Source organism: Tachysurus fulvidraco, chromosome 3 (genome assembly GCF_022655615.1).
Source record: "Tachysurus fulvidraco isolate hzauxx_2018 chromosome 3, HZAU_PFXX_2.0, whole genome shotgun sequence".
NCBI lineage: Eukaryota > Metazoa > Chordata > Actinopteri > Siluriformes > Bagridae > Tachysurus > Tachysurus fulvidraco.
In genome coordinates this window covers 11163937-11184746 of record NC_062520.1, presented here as the reverse complement: position 1 = coordinate 11184746, position 20810 = coordinate 11163937, and the positions used below count along the sequence as shown (strand labels likewise).

Sequence of the window (20810 nt, the reverse complement as noted above, 5' to 3'; positions counted from 1 at the left end):
CCACTCACATAATGTAAAATAAATTACTGAGTGCTACAACAAAAAGACGGTATTTTATTAAACGTGTGTCTGTGTCTCATTACGCTCCACTAAACGAGAATGTATGAGCCTTTACATACAAATATCTCTGTTTCAAATCAATACATCAACACTGCTTACAGTCACAATTAACAGATTTTGTCCTATAGACATAAAACAACAAAACTATTTGAAATTTGCAAATAACAAACAATATAATAAATGTATCTAAAATTTGTCATTGGAATTATTTTATTAAAATATAAAATATGACTCAAGACAACTTTTAGACTAATTAGTTTCTTAATTAAACTAATAACATTTATTTGAAAAGAAATTAAAGTTCAAAAGAAAACATTTATTCGTGTTGAAGCAAAAATCAAGACTGTTGAAAAGACGAAGCTATATTGTGAGATGAAAGACTAAAAATATACTTGGGAGCATGCATTTTCAACGGAAAACTCAAACCGAGGAATATCATTATGAACAAACATTAACTTAAAACTTTTCCCTTAACACTCATGCCAGAATTAAGCTATTACAGTAATGCAAAAGAAAAACAAAGTGATAAAATCAAGCTTAAATTCGTAAAGTACATTGAAAATGTCTTCAGTTATTGCCTTGTAGCTAAGTGCCGATCGGGGCTCAGATTCATAGGCTAATGATAACCTAATACGTTACACTGATCACAAATTATTGTAAAAAGCACATATGATCAGCTCTTTAGCGGGTGTGTACAGAGCTCTTCTCCAGATAAGACTTTATTAGTCCGAGGAGTTCACCCTCTTCCTCCAGAGTCACGTCCAGATAATCCTCTTCATGTTCGGGGATGTACTTCAAAACCTCATCCACCATCTCAATATCAGGGATGCTCGAGCCGGATGCTGAACACAAACACAGGGTGTTTAACACACTTTTAACAGGCTAACTAAATAAATCGGGTGTGTCTAATAAAGTGTATCCAATTAAATCAAATGAGTCAATAAAAAAAAATGTAAAAACTTTAATTAGTTCTCAGTTCTTATGCAATCTAGCCACAGAGGTTGCAAGCCAGAGGATACAACATTGAGATGGTTTGGAAATGTACAGAGGAGGGAGATGGTTATATTGATAGAAGGATGTTGGACATGGAGCTGCCAGTAAGGGGTCAAGATGAAGGACAAAGAGGAAATATATGGATGTGTTAAAGGAGGAAATGAAGTTAACTGGTGCGAGAGTAGAGGATGCCGAGGATAGAGTTAGGTGGAAACAGTTGATTCGCTGTGGAGACCCCTAACGGGAAAGTAGAAGAAGTTGTTCTTTGGACAGTGCAATATGATAATATGCTTTCGATATTGTGAAAATTACAAAAACGGATAAATATAAATTTGAATTTTAAACGTTAATTTTCTTTTTTTACTCAGAAATGTTCTATTTCTGTATTGTTTTAAAAAGTGTTACATCCACACTTTTCTGGGATAGCAGTAGTATTTTTTCTGATTTTGTAATTACTTTTTAATAACGTTTTTTGTATTGTATTCTTACAATGATCACAAACTGAATGAAATTTGGAAGCTGGATCAAATCAAATTTGGAATTGGATTTTATGTTAATTTTAAAAATCTTTACAGATATTAAGTATTAAATAAAATATATCTGCATATAAAAAAATCTTTAAATTCATTTGCACACATGTACTTTAATAATGCGACAATACTTTTTATAAAATCAAAACCGTGAAATGTCCAAATGTTCATATTTTCATATTGCCCAGCCCTAGCGTATGTATACTTTTAAATATTATCACGTCAATCAATTAAAGTGAATTAAAGTGATCTTCAATAACTGGGTGAAACTTTAGCGCCATTTTTTTTCTGAAGTACTCAGTTCTGCATTGGTGCATTGATGGGAAGTAGAATGAAACTGATTTTAGAGTAAAATTAACTTCAGAGAAAGGTGGAGATATTTGGTCCATCTAAATTTATTGCACATACTACAGGTGTGAGTAAGAAATTAAGACTTAAAAAACAGTGAATCATTTGTTTAACATTCTGTCAACTTTAAGACACTAATCCACTATTATTGTTCCTTACCTGTGAGGTCATCTGATGAGGTGCTGGGCTCTTCTGGTGAGGAGGATGGTGAGGAGGATGGTGATGAGGGGGTGCGTAGCTCTGAAGGAATAGCCCCCTGATTACCTATGAGCAGCTGAACTGCCTGAGCTACATCATCTCCCACCAAATTCAGAGCTGCCTTCACTTCCTCCCTCTGGAATCCCATGTGTACAATCTGTGCTTGTGCAAACACAAACATAAGTGAGGGCAGAAAATGAAATTAGCAGGAAAAAAAACTGACAGTCTGACAGATTAGAGCATGACAGAGGCCATTAGTAAAAAGCCTTTAATCTTTTCTTTATGAGATGCTCTTCACCTGTTCCACTTTGGTCTCTCTGTCTGTGTCTGGCTGATGGATCCCAGAGCTGCAGGGTCCAATTGAATCCAGCAGAAACTATGAAGGAAAAACACAAATTTTAGTGGAAATGTAATGTTTAAGAAAACTGAAGGTAGTGGTTTAGCCACATTAAGGATATAATATGATGACAGGTCTCACCCTGTAGGCTTCATCCACATCTCCATGTGTCTTATTAAGGGCCTGGGCTGCTGCTTTCTTGTGGTAGCCAAGTTCAACAAGGGTGTTGATGGCTTCCAGACGCTGCCTTCTCTTATTTCTCTCCTTCTGCTTTATCTTTTCCCGCTCCTACTAGAGAGCACCATAATTAAATATTAATTTGTGGTTAGCTTTCTTAACTATAATGTGTACAAAATAGTGACAGCTGGTCTGACATAAAATAGGTGTTAGCACCTTGAAAGCCAACCTTTGGCAGAAGAAAGAAGCAGGGCATTTATAAAATATTTAGCAAAATGCCAGAAAAGTAAAGCTAAAGTAGGCTGTTCAAACAAATAATCCTGACAATGAACAGTGGTTTAAACAGCAGTGTGTGTATGTGTGTGTGTGTGTTTTTACAGGAATCCTGTGTGAACTAAAACAATCAGACCTTCATGCATAAAAAAAATAAAATTCAGATTTAAAAAAAAAGAAAGAAAAAACTTTAAGGAGATTCATTTAATTATTTCCTCAATGGATGAAAATAAAAGTATTATGATTTAAGAGCCTACAAATTTATTTAAAAAAAAATAATGAAGCTTCAACATGCATAAAAATTGTTTGAAAATTTCATAGCGCTTCCCTAAAATGAAATCAAAGGTTGAACTGAGTTGCTTCTGAATTGGCCGGTGTTTCCCACTGCTGTGAATACAATGGATACTCAAGCTGATTTGTGTGTGTGTGTGTATGTGTGTGTGTGTGTGTGTGTCTGACCTGTCCTCTGCAAGTGATGTGCATCGCAGCCATCGCCACATCACCTCTGCAGGCTCTCAGGCCCAGGCGTGCCTCCTGCTCTGAGAAGCCCATATTCAGTAGCTGGGTCATCTTCTCTGGGTCCAGCCTCAGTTGACTGTAGAGCTCATCACACTACCACAAAGAGGAAAGAACAGTGATCAGCACAACTTCTGTGAGATAAACAGCTACCCAGCATGGGCAGAAAACAATGTGTGAACTGTAAAGACACCTTCTGGAGTTTCTTAGACGCTTCAAAATCATTGCCATTCAAGTACGCCAACATGCTCTGAAGGAGATACAGCCTGAGAAACAGAACCTCCTCTCCACCTGTATTCTCCTGACAATCAAAAACATACAACATGCAAGTGAGCAGGACCAAATAAATCAGTTTAGTGATCAATAACATCAATAACTCCTCCGACAGTTACATTGTGAATGTCTGAATACATTATAATCACCTACAAAACTCATGAAAAGTCTTTTCACTACAATTCTATACAATATTATAGTTTTAATATTATACACAAAAGAGCACAATACTGATAGAGTTACATAAATTATATACACATTATAATTACTTACAAGATGTGATTGCACAACTATTTACTTGTTACTGAAATTCCTCATTTAGAAACATGGTTCATAAAGAGACATGGAAGTTTTTCAGCTTGCCAATAAAATAATGTTTATTGCTCTTTTATGCTCCCTAGTGGAAGAATGGGTGTTTTTATAACTCTTTCAGGCCAGATTAGAATATGTTTGTCACCTCAGGGTTATTACATACATATATAATATGAAAGACTAGAGAATACTCTTCGGGATGATAAACAAAATTTTGAAATGGAGAAATGACAAAAAAAAATCTAGCACAATATGTTCTATATAAAAATGATTTGAAAATGATTTGCCACAATCTACAAATTAGTGCTAGATGGCAATTAATATAATGCTGGAAATTAATATCTATGAAGAAAAATCATAAGAATTGCTCATAGAAGCATTGACGGTAATTAAAATCATTCCCCGATAAGAGAAAGTAGTCATTAAAATGTTTTATATCAAACTCGTTTGTGCAGTTACTGTCGACAAAACATTTCTCTGTAGTGAGGAAAGAAGGTTAAAAACCTGCTTATTCACATCTCACTCGCAATGGAAGTCTAGCAGTCAATTACATTTGATGTGAAAAAATTTTGTGGAAGACTTACATCATTATGTGTAATTTAACCTCCAAATCCCTGCTTGCATACATGGGAGTTTTTTTCTTAGAGGAACATTTTGCAGTTAGAGTAATAAGCCCCAAGGTTTACAGTCATTTTAGAATAGGTAAAGTGCATTGCTGAGAATGATTCAGAGCAGTGAGGACACACAAATGATGCCTTAATGGTGCATATGGTGACCACAAAACCTCTGAGTGCCTTGAGGTCATATACTATACATAATATACAGTGTTATATAGCAGAGGTTCAAACTTTCCACCAAAAAAAACAGGTTAAATTTTTGTGTTTTTTTTAGTTGTGGAAATTTGGATTGAACCCATTCAATTAAACCTAACAAATAAATGTGTTAATTACTAAAGAAGCATACTGACGTATATTAATGTTAGTAACAGTATAATGGGATTTCCATCACTGCAATAAAAGATCTCAGATCCCTTCACCATGCTCTATGTATCTGTGGGGATCCAGGAATCCCACTTGGAGAAGCATGAACAAACGGTATGTAAACGTTCATTAACAAAGCTTTAATAATTGTCTTTAGACGTCGATTATAAGCGAGTCTTGTGTCCATTAATAACTTTTTCCAGAAACAAATCTGTAAAAGTCTCTAAAACCTTTTTTCCGCTATGTTATTAAAGGTTACTGTGTTTAAATTCATGGCAAAAAAAATGAATCCATTCTAAATCAATAAAAGATGTAAATAAAAGTGAAGGGGTTTGAATACAGTCTGAAGTTACTGTGTTTTACAGGTACAATGATTAGAGATTAGACTGAACAGCAAGCCTAGGTGCAGCACTACAGTCTAGGCAGCAGTGAAATATACTAATCTCAGAACGCTCGCACCAATCTTAATTCCTAATGCAATGTGATGAGGATTAAAGGTAAAAACCTTGATTTTCTGCAGTCTCTGCTGCTTTTCTCCATAACAACTGAGAAAGCAGTGCTCAGCATTCTGCAGTCTCTGTTTGCAATCCTCCAAACAGTGCAGAGACTCCTTAGCACAGTAACACCACAAGATGTCCAGTTGTAGCACTGCATAGTTATCCACAGTGTTCAACAGCGTAGAGACACATTTTCTAGAAAAAAGAAAATCATTTCAAATCCATTTGTAAATCATAACACTAACAATATCTGGATTGATTTCTCTGTAAGGTAGCTGTGATTAGCAGTACCCAAACTGCTCATCTGCTTGAAGCAGGTTACAAAGAGCTTCATCATATTCCTTCTTCTTCATTAAGGCTCTGCCCTTCTCATGGAAGCCCATGGCTAGGATGAGTGCCTAAAACACCACAGAGAAATAAACAGACAAAGCAGATTAAGATAAGATAAAATATACCTTTATTCGTCCCACAATGGGGAAATTTCTCTGTTACAGCAGCAAAGAGAAAGAAATGCAAATATATATAAAAAAAATAAAAATAAAGACATCATATAACATACAGTATATACACAACACAATGTATAAATACAAAGATGAAAAAGAGACCATGAGTAAGAAGTTACACTAACAGATATATTAACAGACTCACTAACTACACTATCTCAGGGACCTGCTGCTAAGAAACTGTGTTCATTCTAGTATTACTGCACGCAATATTGTCTGACCTTACAGTATTTACATACAGTATTGACATTAGTCGGTCGGCGCTATTTTTTGTTTACTGTCTTTTGTGTACTGTCTTTTTTGTATTTTGTGTATTGTCTTGTAACCTTTTGTCTGCACTGTCTTTTGTCCTGCACTGTCTTGTCTGTCTTATCCTGCACTGTCTTGTCTGTCTTGTTTGTATTGTCCTGCACTGTCTTGTCTGTCTTGTCTTGCACGGTTTGCACCAGGTTGCACAGATGCACTTTATGTGGCTAGGACTACTTACTAAGTCCTAGCCCTATCTTTGTTTTATGTAGCACCTTGATCCTGGAGAAACGTTGTCTCATTTCACTGTGTACTGCAACAGCTATATATGGTTGAAATGACAATAAAAGCTTCTTGACTCTTAACTCTTAATATTGCACACAGGTAATATTGCACTTTTTTTTTAGTTTATTTCTGTTATTGCACGCTTTGTTTAAAATACTTTGTTATTGTTATTATTGCAGTTAAACAGTAATCCAGTGTATATTAGTGTCACTAGTTCACTGGGCGCAGCTTTGGATGTAAAGTCTAAAAACAGCAGGGAGAAGAGACCATCTGTATCGCTCCTTCAGAAACTTAGGATGTAACAGTCTGTCACTGAAGGAGCTACTCAGAGCTGAAACCGTTTCATACAGGGGGTGAGAGTCGTTCTGCAGCAATGATGATAGTTTTGCTACCATTCTCCTTTCTCCCACCTCCTATACAGTGTCCAGAGGAATCCCCCGGACTGAGCTGGCCTTCCTGATCAGCTTGTCCAGCCTCTTCCTCTCTGCAGTAGAGATGCTGCAGCACCAGCACACAACACGATAGAATATGGCTGAGGTCACCACAGAGTCAAAAAAGGTGTTCAGTAGCTCTCTCTGCACTCCAAAAGACCTTAGTCTCCTCAGCAGAAAGAGTCTGCACTGCCCTTTCTTATGGATTGCCTCAGTATTGTCTGTCCAGTCCAGTTTGCTGTTCAGATGAACACTCATATATTTGTAAGAGTCCACTCTCACAATGTCTTTTCCCTGAATGATCACTGGTGGTAATGAAGTTTGTTTGTGCCTATGGAAATCCACCACCAGATTAGGGAACAATATGCATATTTTCACTACAATAGAGGGTTTCTTAGGTAACTAGCTAAAGTTACTGAACCTGGACAAATTAACAGCACTGTTTAAACAGTTTGCAAATGGAATCTGATGAACATTTCTTGTCAGTAAGAGTATTGCCAAATGTATTTGGTCACAGAGAACACAGAACAGCAGGGACTCGGTCACCTTTTTCTCTTTGAGTGAGAGCTGGATGCTGTTGCCTTTCTGATCCGCAATCTCCAGAACTGGGGTGGTGTCTGGATCCTCACTGCCATCTGTAAAGTGCCAAGAAGCCATGCACATTAGTGGGGAGTACAGAAGTGAAAGCCTCCTACAAGATATAAAGTCAGAAAGAACTATAATTCTACCATAAAGTTTACTGTGATGTGACGAAGCCATAATATCGGCTTTATTTATTATTGGCTAATCTTATTCCACTGACCACTTTATGAATAGGAATATCTACAATTAGAAATGTAGCTAATAAGCAATTAGACAAAACTGTACGAGCATACTAATGTATTTGTGAATGTACAGGTTTATGTTCCTGAATGTTCTGCCCACAGGACCAAAAAACATTTACACCAATATTTTACGTATTTACACAGACTGTATAACATTAATGTCACTATTATGACTTTTATAAAATTCAATTATATTCAAGGTGACACGAATTATGCTTGATTATCTATTAGACTGAAACAAACATGACACAATACACAATAGTTTCTGTCTTCAATTAAGGCATAAAGGTTATAACTACGATCATATAACATCTATAACATCGTAATTAACCACATTCTTTTTGATACAACCGCATACTCCACATGACTCATGATGCAAATGCACAGATGAAGCATGACAGAAATTTGATAGAATGTTTCATGGATGTGTAAAACCAAGTGCTCGTAGTCTCACCTCTTTCTGAAAGAATCTGGAAAACTTTTTGGGTTCTTTGCACACTTTCTTCATAGGAACGCTTCTGTTCCTCTACCTCCATCATGGCTTTCTTCTTTTCCGGTTCGCTCACCTTCAACACCATGATTTTACTGTTGTTCTTTACGTTCTGTTCATCGAGTCGCTTATCTGAAAGAAGCAGGATGCAGAAAAAAATAGAAAAAAAAATGTTCACAGATGTTCCCCAATTCTCACACATCAAGGTTCACATATTTATGAGGCAAATGCAATAACACACCTGGATTTAGAGTTTTTCCATTCAAAATCAGCTTCATATATTTGAGCTCAAATTTCTCTTTGATCCTAAAATATGACAAACACAAGACAGGACGCACAAACGGTGATGATTGTTGCAGTTAAATATTATGATTGATGAAGCATTTGTAAAAAAAACGTTGTACTTACTTATTCATCAGTTCCTGTGTGGTAATATCCAGTTTTGTTTCGAAGTCCTGTTTCTTCTGATCATTCTATGCAGTGACACGTAAAATATATTGTAACACACTGGATGTTATTTCAAGAACAACGCACACTTTATAATGTTAATACCTTTCTCATTTCCTTTGGTAAATGGAGCTCCAGTGTTGCAACATTTGTCTCCCTGTAGGTTTTGTTTCCTTTCCCTCTTTTCACGGCCTGTGATCTTAAGTCTTCCAAAGCAATCTCCACATCAAGCTGAGGTAATCCCTCCAATTGTGAATATCGAACGGCTAGCGCCTAAAAACATATCACACATAAGCATGAGATGGTCCAGTGCCATCTCGCTCTCCAAAGCAATCGGTAATACACATTGATTAGTAAATACAAATATGTTAAGTTAAAATTGAACACTTGGTGGTTACTATTAAGGTACACTAACTTTGTGTTTATAACCATTGACCCTTTAAACTGGAATGTACATTTGTACAATGTAGGTGTGTGGAGAATTTGCAAGGTGTGTACCATTTTTTAAAAACATGAGTAGGGCAAAACAAATGTATTTTATTTCTTTTAGGACTCAAGTGAATATGTGAGGTATAACGGAATAAGACAATCATCAAACAAGGCATGACAAAAAGGAAGATAATGAAATAATCCCTGTTAAAAAGTTACCGTTAGTTCTTAATATCGTGTTTTGTCCCCTTTAGCATCAGTGATGGCATGCAGTCTTTTGTAATAATTGTGCATGAGGTCCGTAATTCTCTCAGGTCATATAGCGGCCCATTCTTCTTGGCAAAATGACTCCCATTCCTGTAAATTTTTTGATTGTCTTGCACAAACTGCATGTTAGAGATCTCCCCAAAGTGACTCAGTAATATTGAGGTCAGGAGACTGTGATGGCCTCCAGAACATTCACCATTTTCTGTAGTCATTGGAGGATCAATTTCACCTTGTGCTTTGGATCATTGTCATGTTGAAACACCCAAGAGCACCTCATGCGCAGCTTTCGTGATGTAGAATGCAAATTGTCTGCCAGCATTTTCTGATAACATGCTCCATTCATGTGGTCATCAATTTTTACTAACTTCCTCGTGCCACTGGAGCTCACACAGCCCCAAAACATAAGAGATTCATCAACATGCTTTACAGTAGGGATGGTGTACTTTTCAATGTAGGCCTTGTTGACTCCTTTCCAAACATAGTGTAGTGTAGTAATTTTGGTCTCATCACTCCAAATGACTCTGCTCTAGAAGCTGTGAGTCTTGTCTAGATGCTGTCTGGTGTACTGAAGGCAGCCTTTTTGTGGCATGTGTGTAGTAACGGCTTTGTCCTGGTAACTCAACCATGCAGGTCATTTGTGTTCAAGTACCTCCTTATTGTGCTCCTTGAAACAGCACCACTTTTTCTCCCAGAGCAATCTGTATTTCTCTCAGAGTAGTTTGTTGGGTTTTTCTTTGTGTCCTGAACAATTCTCCTGGTAGCAGTGGGTGAAATCTTTCTTGGTCTACCTGAACATGGCTTAGTATCAACAGTACCTCTTATTTTCCACCTCTTTATTAGAGTCTGAACAGTACTGACTGGCATTTCCAAGCATTAGGACATCTTTTTATATCCTTTTCCTAACTACCTTATTACGCAGGTCCATTGGCAGTTCTTGGTTCTGTTTTCTTCCCCATGGTGCAGTATCCAGCCAAGTCAGTGTATCACCTCATGAGCTTAGAAACTCACTGACTATTTATTAACAGACACTAATTACAAAAACAATGAGTCACAGGTGTGGAAACGTTCCTTTAATAGCCATTTAAATCTCTGTGTGTCAACCGGTTTGACCAAAAATTCAAGGATACAGTATGTAAACTTTTGATCATGGTTATTTAGGTGATTTTCAGTTATCATTATGTTTTAAAAAGGAGTCAAACATCTCTGTGATAATTAATGACTTCACGTGACCATTGTCCTTAAATAAGAAAAAAATATTTTGCATTATCAGTCATATTTTCTAAATAAATGGCATTGTTTAACAATTTCTTTCAGGGTATGCAAACCTTTGAGAACAATAGAAGTAAGTTATATATATAATTGCAAAATTTGTCTATTATTGGAAGGAGACCACCTTAGGACCTCTGGTTTTCTGGTATTTATTTGAATGGTTGTCCATCATCAGTACAGTTGTGGCACCAAAATGATGATGGTAGGTTAATGAGCAATTTGTTGGTACACCATCATGTACAACAGAAATGCTGACACCACAACAATTCCCCAACCAAAACTATCCAGCCGATACTAGTGGCCATGTGGTTAGTAAAGTCCAATTAATGCAAATTCATTCATCTTTGGTAGGCGACTTATCTTAGTCAGGGTTATCTTGGTCATAGTGTGTCTGTAGTCTATTCCAAGAACAGAAGCAGGAATGCAGGTATACACCTAATATACAGTATGCACATCGAACAACGGTAATTTGTGTATTTGTCTTGAATGTTTTTTTCCCTCGCACTGTTTGCACTAGTTTAGGCACGTGGCACTTTATGTGGCTAAGACTAACTTACTTTGTAGCACCGCGGTCCTGGGGAAACATTACTTCATTTCACTGTGTACTGTGTCAGCTATATATGGTTGAAATGACAATAAAAGCTTCTTGACTTGACCTGGCTTGACCTTGGATGAGATGTCAGACCATCACAACGCTCAATGTATACATATTCACACATTCATTCAGAACCAGGGGCCAATTAGTGTTGCCATTTAGGTGGAAGAAAACAGGAGAAAACCCCTCAGAAACAAACCAATAACCCAGGATCTGTGAGGTAGCAATATATCTGAATGCAGAAAAGAAGGGTATAGTCTCTATCTGCACACAGACAAGGTGCTCTAATTTAAGGAGGTGTGTCTATTAAAGCTATTTGCTCAACAGCAAATATAACAATATAACAGCAACAAAACAGGACAGGAACAGACTGCAATGCACAGTAAAAACAGCAGTAAAAATAATTACCTACCTGCCCAATAATTACCTACCTGCCCAATACCCAGGACTTGTACGATACAAGAACTAGAAACTGGGTAGGAAAAATCACTACATTTACGGCATTCAGCAGACACCCTTATCCAGAGTGACTTACAACTGAGCAACTAAGGCATAAGGGCCTTGCACAGGGGCCCAGCAGTGGCAGCTTGGTGGAGCTGGGGTTCAAACCCATGACCTTCCAACCAGTAGCCCAACACCTTAACCACTCAGCTACCACTACTGACCCTTCGTACCCTGGACACAACCTCTTTCAGCAATCACCCTGATTAACAACCCACCATAATTATATTCCCTGCTTCATATCTACGTACAAGTACTGCATTATCAGAACTCAGTCATCACATCATCTGTATACAGTAGGTTGACACACTACTGTTGCTGTATATTGTACAATAGCATTATATTGCACAATACTGTTATTTACACTACCATGCACTTCTCACCATGCACTTCTCACATTTTATGTAAATAACTGATCAGTCATATATTCTGTATTCATGTTTAATACTCATACTGTCTATGTAGGACACAGAGTATTGTACCAGACTCATTATTGCTCTATCTCTGTTGAATGTTCCCAGTAAAAAGTTATACTGTGTACAAGACAAAGCATTTTATTGTGATGTAGACAAGCTGGGAGAATCAACGTTAGACGTTGTTTTGTCTCAGATAGTGAGGGAATGACAAACTGAATTGTAGCAATAAACTGTGAGGTTTCAGTAATCAGATACAGTAAGCATTCTTCTCCAAACAACAGAAAGATTAAAAAAATCATAATCTATCACCAAAATATTTTGAACGAGAAAAGAATATTTTGTCAAATCTGGTTCTTTTACGGAAATGAGCTGATGGTGAAAGGCATACATATAGCAAACGTAGTAACTTTTTTGTTTTTACAGTCATATCCTACTTACAAGGCCATATAATATTAATTATCATACAATTAGCTGTTAGAAACAAAGTGTAGATAAAGCTGAGGTTCGAGGAGAACATCAACAGGAAATGAACGTGGACAGACTTGGTAAAAGTAAACCTCCTGGTTCTGACATTTTCTAGAAATTCTCTTCATGATCTTACCTGTAAGTGTTCAGGACTAGCCTCATAAGTTTCTGTTGTATATGGAGGATTCCACAGCAGAATTTTGTCTGATCTGAGCATAGCTTTGAGCTTCGCCTGGATGTGCTGCTCGGCCATTGTTCACACCGTAACTGCAATATTGAAGCAGCATTATTTATTGTATTCAAGTGAAAACGAAAGGAAAAGTTGCAGGGGAATTCCTAGTCTAACTAGCTCAATGATATAATAATAACATCGTATAATAACGTACAATAACGTTTGCACTACATTCCCTATTAATGTGTTAGTTGATCATTCGTTATTTTTTATTGACATTTCACACTATGTAATTTAACCTCTTAAGTCTGAAGCCTATTTTTCTGCCTGTTTTTCAAAAATGACAGGCTCTATTTTATAGAGTGTATCTCAAAAACTACAAGGTGCATTTGAACAATCCAGGTACCAAAATAAAGATAACACATGTAAGAAGTGATTAAATACGTGTGTGTGTATATATATATGTATATCAAAAAATAGTTATAAAACATATATTACAAACTCCATAAATCTATCTTATAACATCTCACCATTAACTGGTTAAGATTTATTGCTCTATTTGTGTATCAGAGAGATTATAAAGAGGTTGGTAGTAGTGCCAACACACACTCCTGTGCCAAGTGGGCACATGTTGGCACCTCTCTCTGTGTATATGCGTTTTCTCAGCTACAGAAGTCTAAAACTTCTGTTGATTTCTGTGTCACTGTATGTGTCCATTATTGTATTGTTTTGGAGTCTAGAGCCCACCTCTGACTAGGGTACAGTACGGCATGATCCCAAACATCTACAAGCCACAGCTTCCTGGTTTAGATAAACACAAACAATCCACAGTAAACCCATCGTTACATACCTTACAGCTGTTTCAAGGTAATCGCGTTCAGATAATCCGGGGGGTGTGAAAACTTTTAGCACAATCGCTATATGTTGTAAACACACCCGTTTTCCCTTCCGCGCGTTTTCAAGAGGCCAAATAAAGCGAGAAAATGCTTCGTCATTTGGAAACGAGTTTGAGTCTCCAATAGAAAGCTCCAAGGCTCTGAATCGGTTTCAGATTCGCAGATTCGCGAATTTTGTAGCACGATCCAATGGAAAGGCAGTAAAGTCTTGTGCGTCATGGTTGTGTAAGGAAGTGGTTGTCATGGAGACGCCAGTTAACAGGAAGTAGATATAAAGTAATAAAATATGTAAACAAAAATGGATAAAAAAGATGAATGTGGTTAAAAAAAAACATGCAAGTTTTTTTTTCAGCAGACAGATTAAATTTTGTAATTCAACCCAAATGTTTTGCTTGGAATATGATATATAATTCTGAAACTGTAAAATGTAAAAGCAAAATTTATTTTCTGAAAGTTTTTTCCTTCTATTTCTGTGAATAATGGTCACACAGATCACTGTGGATTGTGTAGTAATCTTTCTGACTGATCCAAGGTTGTGTTTGTGTCGAGTAAGGGAGGATGACAGGGTTAGATAACGACGAACGACGTACCGACGACACGTTTACCAAATTTTGTTTTCCTTCTCTATTTCCTGGATGTGTTCCAAACACGTGTCTGCGCAGATTCCCTGAATTTCTAGGTGTGTTCATATAAGAGCGAGACTGTGCAGCATGATCCTCTACTGTTTTTGATGCACCACCAGTGGGTCATAATGGCCTAAAAATCTCATTTATACTTCTGCATTCATTTATTCTTATGTACATAATACCTGCATAAATGTATCTATTGTCGTACAGACCTTTCTCTGTACTCGTTCCTTTCTACTAGTTTTATTTTTACTATTTGCACTAGCAGAATTTTGTTGCCATGTACCTGTATTATGACAATAAAGTTGTTGTCTATCTATCTACACAATAAGTGTATACACGTAAACCATCAATACACGTAAATGCATCATCATGCAGCACTTTACATCGCACAGTTGATATCAAGGCCTTTCTGCATGCCAATATGACTTCACATGATGCACATGATGCCAATTCAAATGTTCATTTCTACGAGACTAGATATGAATATCTGAATAAATATTTGCGTGTACATATTAACTATACAGATAATAAAGTCACATATATTCTGAGCAGGGTGTTCAGATTGAGGTCACATTCCAGCAAATAAACCTTGGATCCGTTTTCACAGTAACATTTATTTTATTTTTTGTAACTTTTTAATTTGCTGAACGATCATGTAGTGTGCAATACTACAGTCTTTTTATATTCAGACGTTACTATATAGTACAACCCAAATCTAACATAATTTATGTACAAACTTACAAATCTATGTCATAACTCGTAGTACTGCTTGTTATTTATATCCCAGCATTAAACTTATACTTAGGAAGAATTGAGAAATGTTGTGTTGGAACCATCTGATTCAAGTTGTACATACAGTAATTATCCTGGCAGATCTGTACACATGCACATTTCAGTAATTGTATGAGCTAGAACTTGAAATGCAGTGTAGCCAATATTCAGTGACCTTGAGCAAGGCACTTCACTGTAAGCAGCTCCGTGAACCCTTACTACAGTCTACAGCTGGTTAATATTAACTGCCTTGAAGTAAAAAGAGCAAACAATGTGTAAAACATTTTTATTTTCACAGCATGTGTACAGTTTTAAAAGAAGTCTAAGGCTTGATAGAAGGAATGCAAAAAAAAAAACTACCTGAAAAGTGATGAAGGAGCATACAAGAAACAACTCTTTTTTTTTTTTTTTTCAAAACAAGGCCTATCAGGAGGCGAGGATTACAATTTCTTATGCTCTTCTTGGCATCTGTTTGTCTACAATTACACATTTGGTTTAATTAAGAAACCTTAGCATGAGAATACTCACCGAGTGTGCAGTCACTTGAGTAACACTCACTCTTCCATACAAAGACGTGCACGCACACACACACACACACGCACACACGCACACACACACACAGAGACACACACTACTCTGACAGAGCAGCCTTTTGGAATACTATAATACTTCTAATAATAACATGAATGTGTATAATATAAACAATACAAATGCTGTACATTGTGTTTTAAAGCCACTGCTGTATTACACAATATTCAGAAAATATAAATCTAGATCTCTCATGAAACCTGGAATTAACACTTTTTTTGTTAATGATTTGATAGTTTCAGCCATTTTGGTGAATACAAGTAGACCAAATTTTGCTGTCACCACTTTATTACTTCAGGGAAATCAATAATGTAAATGAATAAGTAAGAAAGCAATACTGCACAGCCCTTGGTCTATTTTGGTTTTGTATTGCAACCAATTTGTCAGAATGATGAATAAAGTCCAAGCCTGCGTGCTGCCTCAGACTTCTTAGGACATTTGAGCTGTGGGAAGGGGTAGTATGGACTCACAGGGGTATGAGTGGACCGGTAGCTCCCACAGCTCAACTGTCTGGACAGCACAGCAGGTGCAGAGAACTTCCTGAAACCCTCAGATCCACAATCCTCCTGCACTTTATTACAGAGATGATGTCTATTGTCATAACCTTCACAGTCCTCTGATAACTGATCGCTTGACTCTGTGACCTCCAAACTGTGCACGGTGTTATCTGTAGAGGTTGATGTTGAGTCTCTGTTGTTGGTCATGTGGTTGTAGGGTGGAATCGAGCAGGTCCTGCGGTGCATTCCCAGGTGTGTGCGCCACGTGGCATTGTCTGGGTCCCTGACAAAGTCAAACTGATTTTCTTGGACAGATGCCTGTCTCACAAGGGCATGTTGCACCCGTCGCATGGGAACTACGTCGACCAAGGATTTCCCAGAGATCTCCTCATTGGTAGAGGATGCTGGATTCAAAAACATATTACAGGAAGATGTAATGAGATGTCAGAAATCTTAGAGTAACAACAAGAAATTGTCCTTGACATAGATTTAACAGTTCAACGCAAGTTTGCATAACAAACTTACATAAGTTTATTATTGCAAAAAAGACCAACAGTTCATGTGCTAATGTGTATTAAAAGAAAAATATTTCATATAAAATAATTGTTTACATTTTTACTATTAGTCTTTTTATGCATGTCCCTGAAATTGGTTTTATAATTCTATTTTGGGTCTATTTTCTACCCCCATGACCCAACTGATGATTAACGTTGCATAAAAGTTTGTGCATCTTTCAACTAATCAAGTCTTCCAATGAATGACCATGAACAATATACAACTGTATTAAAGTCATTTAACAGTTTAATGGGGCAAATTCAAATAAATCAACCAGAGCATTCAGATTTTTGAGCTTGCTGATAAGCATAACTGCACAATTATACCCAATTGGTGCATCATTTAGGATGCACGTGAATAGTTTTCAAAATACCTTTAAATGAACTGAATTTCTTCCAGATTGATTTGTACCCAACTGTAGGTTATATGTCCTTCTATATTTGGTCAATACTGTAGGTCAGTGTTCCTGTATAGCGCTCCCTGCTTCTATACACACAACGGATACTGGAAACATGTAAAATGCAACACATTTTACAGTACACATCTATTCAACTTTAACACAGATGCGGCTGATGTTGCACAGCACTGAATTGCACATAAAACTGCACATATCTGCATTTTACTTCAAGTATAGTCCATACTGTTGCTGCCATCGGTCTTTGATGTCCTTTATATATCCTATCTTTCCTTTTTTATTAATTATATATGAGCAAGTACTGTAGTTATTTATGTAAATACAGGTCACAAACGTCATTTGCCAATGACAAATGTCATTCTGCGTATGGTTCTCTGCATGAGACTAAAATATTTCAGTCAGATCTCGTTCCAGCTTTAATCTCATCACGCAACCGACAAAATTCTAATGAAAAACAAACAGGATCTTACCATAACCTGGTTATATAAGCCTGTACACCCTTTTGTAATGAGACATGTGACTGTGCTCTGAATCAACCAATCACATTCAAACTCGTGTTTAAATATAATTATAATACCATGCCATAGTTGAAGTGATTCTGATTAACCCCAAATAAAGATCAGCTAGTTGCTTTAGGAATTTCTTGAAATTTTTCTTGGATTTTCTTGGTTTCAACCAGCTCCTGGAGCCCACAAAACGTTTACAAAGCATGTACAGGACCTCAATACTGAAAAGTATGAATCAGGAGAAAGGTATAAAAGAACTGACCAAACATTACATGCAGGAAACACTGTGAAGGCCATCATCAACTAGTCAAGCAAAAGGGTCACCACAGTGACAAAAACAGGATGACAAAAACGTTCCATCTGGCAGGCTTCAAGAGACAAAACAAGATCTACAGCAACATTAATGAGCTGCAGGAATATCTGTGAAGTAAAATAATGCCTCAAAGCCATGTTTTAAATCTAAATCTAGTGGAAAACCTTCCTGGTACGATGGCGGTTATTATAACAGCAAAGAAGAGGGGGGTAATACTGGAATGGGATATATTCTATATGGGTGTGATACTCAGGTCTCCACAAACGTTTGGCCATAACAAGTTGTGTTATGGTATGAAGAAACCAAGGTGGAACATCTTAGGCTTTATTTTAAGATATATTTGTTGCAAAAACAAGACAAGATTTCACCCAAAGATCACCATACCAAAGTGAAGCATCATGCTGTTCTTCTGTCACGAAACATGCAGGTCATTGTACAGCTAAAAATAAAGCCAGATTTGACCTTCCAACACAACAATAAACAAAAGCACAAATTCCAAGTCAACAAACATAGGGTGAAGAACTCCGAGCCCTGATACGCATTCTATATAAAACATGTGTGTTGACTTGAAGATGACTGTAAACGGGAGATTCCCTCACAAGACCTGGAGCATTTTCATAACTTAAATTGTGCCTTGTAGGCTGACTAATACAAATAAGGGCACTAATGTAAGCTGATCATTATTTTTCCTAATAGATTTCTATTTGTTCCCCTGGATCATATTAATGGGAAGGACATGATTCAAGGGATTTTAATATTTTTGACAATTTTTATGGCCACTGTTTCTTGAATCTTTATATTCCTTTGCTGTACATGTGCTTATTATTTCTACTACTATTATTTACATTAGACTGCCACTTGAGAAAGTGAGAGATCCTCTAGCACGAGATAACGTGATCTGAACCTAACAAAAATCATTATACAGTATTACCCCAAAATGTGTAATTGTGTTAATCGTATCTGTACAATTTATAACAGGTAGCCTAGTGGTTAAGGCGTTGGAGTACTGATCAGAAGATCGTGATTTTGAGTCCTGGGTACACCAAGGTTCTTGGGATTCGAACTCACGACCTTCTGGATCAAGGTTCCGTTGATGGGCAAGACCCTTAACCCTCAAATGCTCAGTTGTATAAACTGAAATAAAAATGTAAGTCACTTTGGATAAAGGTGTCTGCTAAATGCCAGAAATGTAAACAAGTAAACAAGAGCATGACAAATACACTAAGCAGAAACAGCACAGGAACGTCTTATCAGGACTGAGCACCACGATAGACAAACTAACCTTAAGATAAAAACAAACTCTCTAATAGAATAAGCAAACAGAATTAAAACTAATTCAAACCCCAAACTGATCTTTACCATTGTTTTGTGAACTTATTATAAGTTTCTATCTTAATATAATATGTTTTATTATTATTAGCTAGAACTCTACGTATAGGCTTGGAACAAAGTTACCCCATGTGATCAGATCCTAGTGGTAATCTCAGAAGAGGAAAAAAAATGTTGAATTGGTTCCAACAGATGAAGAGGATTTGTGATACATGACAGAAATGCACCTGCACCTTTGTGTGTGACACGACAGAAAGTTGCGCACTGAACCAGCAGGAAACTGGGAATCCTCCAGCTCTCTCCTTTCCCAGTTCACATCTAAATAACACCACCACACATGTCTTTTCTTACCTTTCGCAAAGCAGATCACCCTGGTTTCGCGTTTCTGTTTCTCCCTGATGGAGTTGTACTGCTCTTTTAAAAGCGCTATGTCCATGTTGGTCGGGGAAGAAATGGTGTGTTGGAGTTCCTCCTGCTCGCAGCTCGTTTCCTTGCCGTAATGTTCCGACTTGATGAGCTGAGCACACGGACACATCCAGTGAGGGCAGCATGCAGACGCCATCCTGCCCCCCTGCACCAGGCTCTCATATAATAATTACCCCCAAAATCCAATGCACACGAACACAGTCAGCTTGTTTTTACCCTGTGTGGGAGCTACAAGTGAGTGGGCACAGGCAGAGATACAGAAAGTCAGTGCGCATTGGCACTGAACCTGTGCAAACATACTGGTGAGAAAGGAGGGCAATTCAAGGTTGCGCTTTATTTAACAGTATTAAGACAAAATCATCACCATGCAATAGCTCATTAGTTAAAGTACTGAGAAGTTATTATAGGTCATGGTCAGAACATGTAGGATATTTGATCTTATTTTAGCTCTATTGTTACTCTGTTGTACTTATTTTAACTCTATTGTTACTCTGTTGTACTTATTTTAACTCTATTGTTACTCTGTTGTACTTATTTTAACTCTTGTTACTCTGTTGTACTTATTTTAACTCTATTGTTACTCTGTTGTACTTATTTTAACTCTTGTTACTCTGTTGTACTTATTTTAACTCTATTGTTACTCTGCTATACTTATTTTAGCTCAATTGTTACTCTGTTGTACTTATTTTAACTCTATTGTTACTCTGTTGTAATTATTTTAAATCTTGTTACTCTGTTGTACTTATTTTAACTCTATTGTTACTCTGCTGTACTTATTTTATCTCTATTGTTACTCTGTTGTACTTATTTTAACTGTATTGTTACTCTGCTATACTTATTTTAACTCTTGTTACTCTGTTGTACTTATTTTAACTCTATTGTTACTCTGCTGTACTTATTTTAACTCTATTGTTACTCTGCTGTACTTATTTTAACTGTATTGTTACTCTGCTATACTTATTTTAACTCTTGTTACTCTGTTGTACTTATTTTAACTCTATTGTTACTCTGCTGTACTTATTTTAACTCTATTGTTACTCTGCTGTACTTA

At 36.8% G+C, this 20810-nt stretch overlaps 2 protein-coding genes across 3 annotated transcripts; both read right to left on the bottom strand.

The window, feature by feature from the left end:
* Positions 1-34: 34 nt before the first annotated feature.
* On the bottom strand, positions 35-13886 carry nub1 (negative regulator of ubiquitin-like proteins 1). Of its 2 annotated transcripts, none has more exons than XM_027149599.2 (15): positions 13685-13886; positions 12799-12929; positions 8826-8993; positions 8682-8746; positions 8515-8579; positions 8238-8405; positions 7506-7594; positions 5786-5892; positions 5503-5689; positions 3626-3733; positions 3376-3528; positions 2608-2754; positions 2428-2505; positions 2091-2286; positions 35-902 (listed from the first exon to the last, which is right to left on the bottom strand). In XM_027149599.2, exons 2-15 carry the CDS (start codon positions 12913-12915, stop codon positions 742-744), a joined length of 1809 nt encoding a protein of 602 aa, XP_027005400.1. In that variant the 5' UTR covers positions 12916-12929; positions 13685-13886; the 3' UTR covers positions 35-741. The 2 variants fall into 2 exon arrangements, with proteins under 2 accessions (XP_027005400.1, XP_027005401.1); XM_027149600.2 differs by lacking the exon at positions 13685-13886 and adding an exon at positions 13582-13600.
* Positions 13887-15399: 1513 nt separating this feature from the next.
* Positions 15400-20057, bottom strand: LOC113644200 (uncharacterized protein C9orf152). The gene is made up of 2 exons (XM_027148838.2): positions 19685-20057; positions 15400-16619 (listed from the first exon to the last, which is right to left on the bottom strand). The coding sequence occupies exons 1-2, from the start codon at positions 19893-19895 to the stop codon at positions 16102-16104; spliced, it is 729 nt and encodes a 242-aa protein (XP_027004639.2). The 5' UTR covers positions 19896-20057; the 3' UTR covers positions 15400-16101.
* Positions 20058-20810: the final 753 nt, after the last annotated feature.

Excerpts from the sequence above, each read along its gene's own strand:
- nub1 (XM_027149599.2), bottom strand. The coding sequence starts at position 12,915 with ATGGCCGAGCAGCACATCCAGGCGAAGCTCAAAGCTATGCTCAGATCA. Across the intron at positions 7,595-8,237 it reads CCAGATTCTTTCAGAAAGAG|ATGGCAGTGAGGATCCAGAC; the intron begins GTGAGACTACGA and ends GGCACTTTACAG. Across the intron at positions 5,690-5,785 it reads CAAGCAGATGAGCAGTTTGG|AAAATGTGTCTCTACGCTGT; the intron begins GTACTGCTAATC and ends TCTTTTTTCTAG.
- LOC113644200 (XM_027148838.2), bottom strand. The coding sequence starts at position 19,895 with ATGGCGTCTGCATGCTGCCCTCACTGGATGTGTCCGTGTGCTCAGCTC. Across the intron at positions 16,620-19,684 it reads GGTGATCTGCTTTGCGAAAG|CATCCTCTACCAATGAGGAG; the intron begins GTAAGAAAAGAC and ends TTTTGAATCCAG.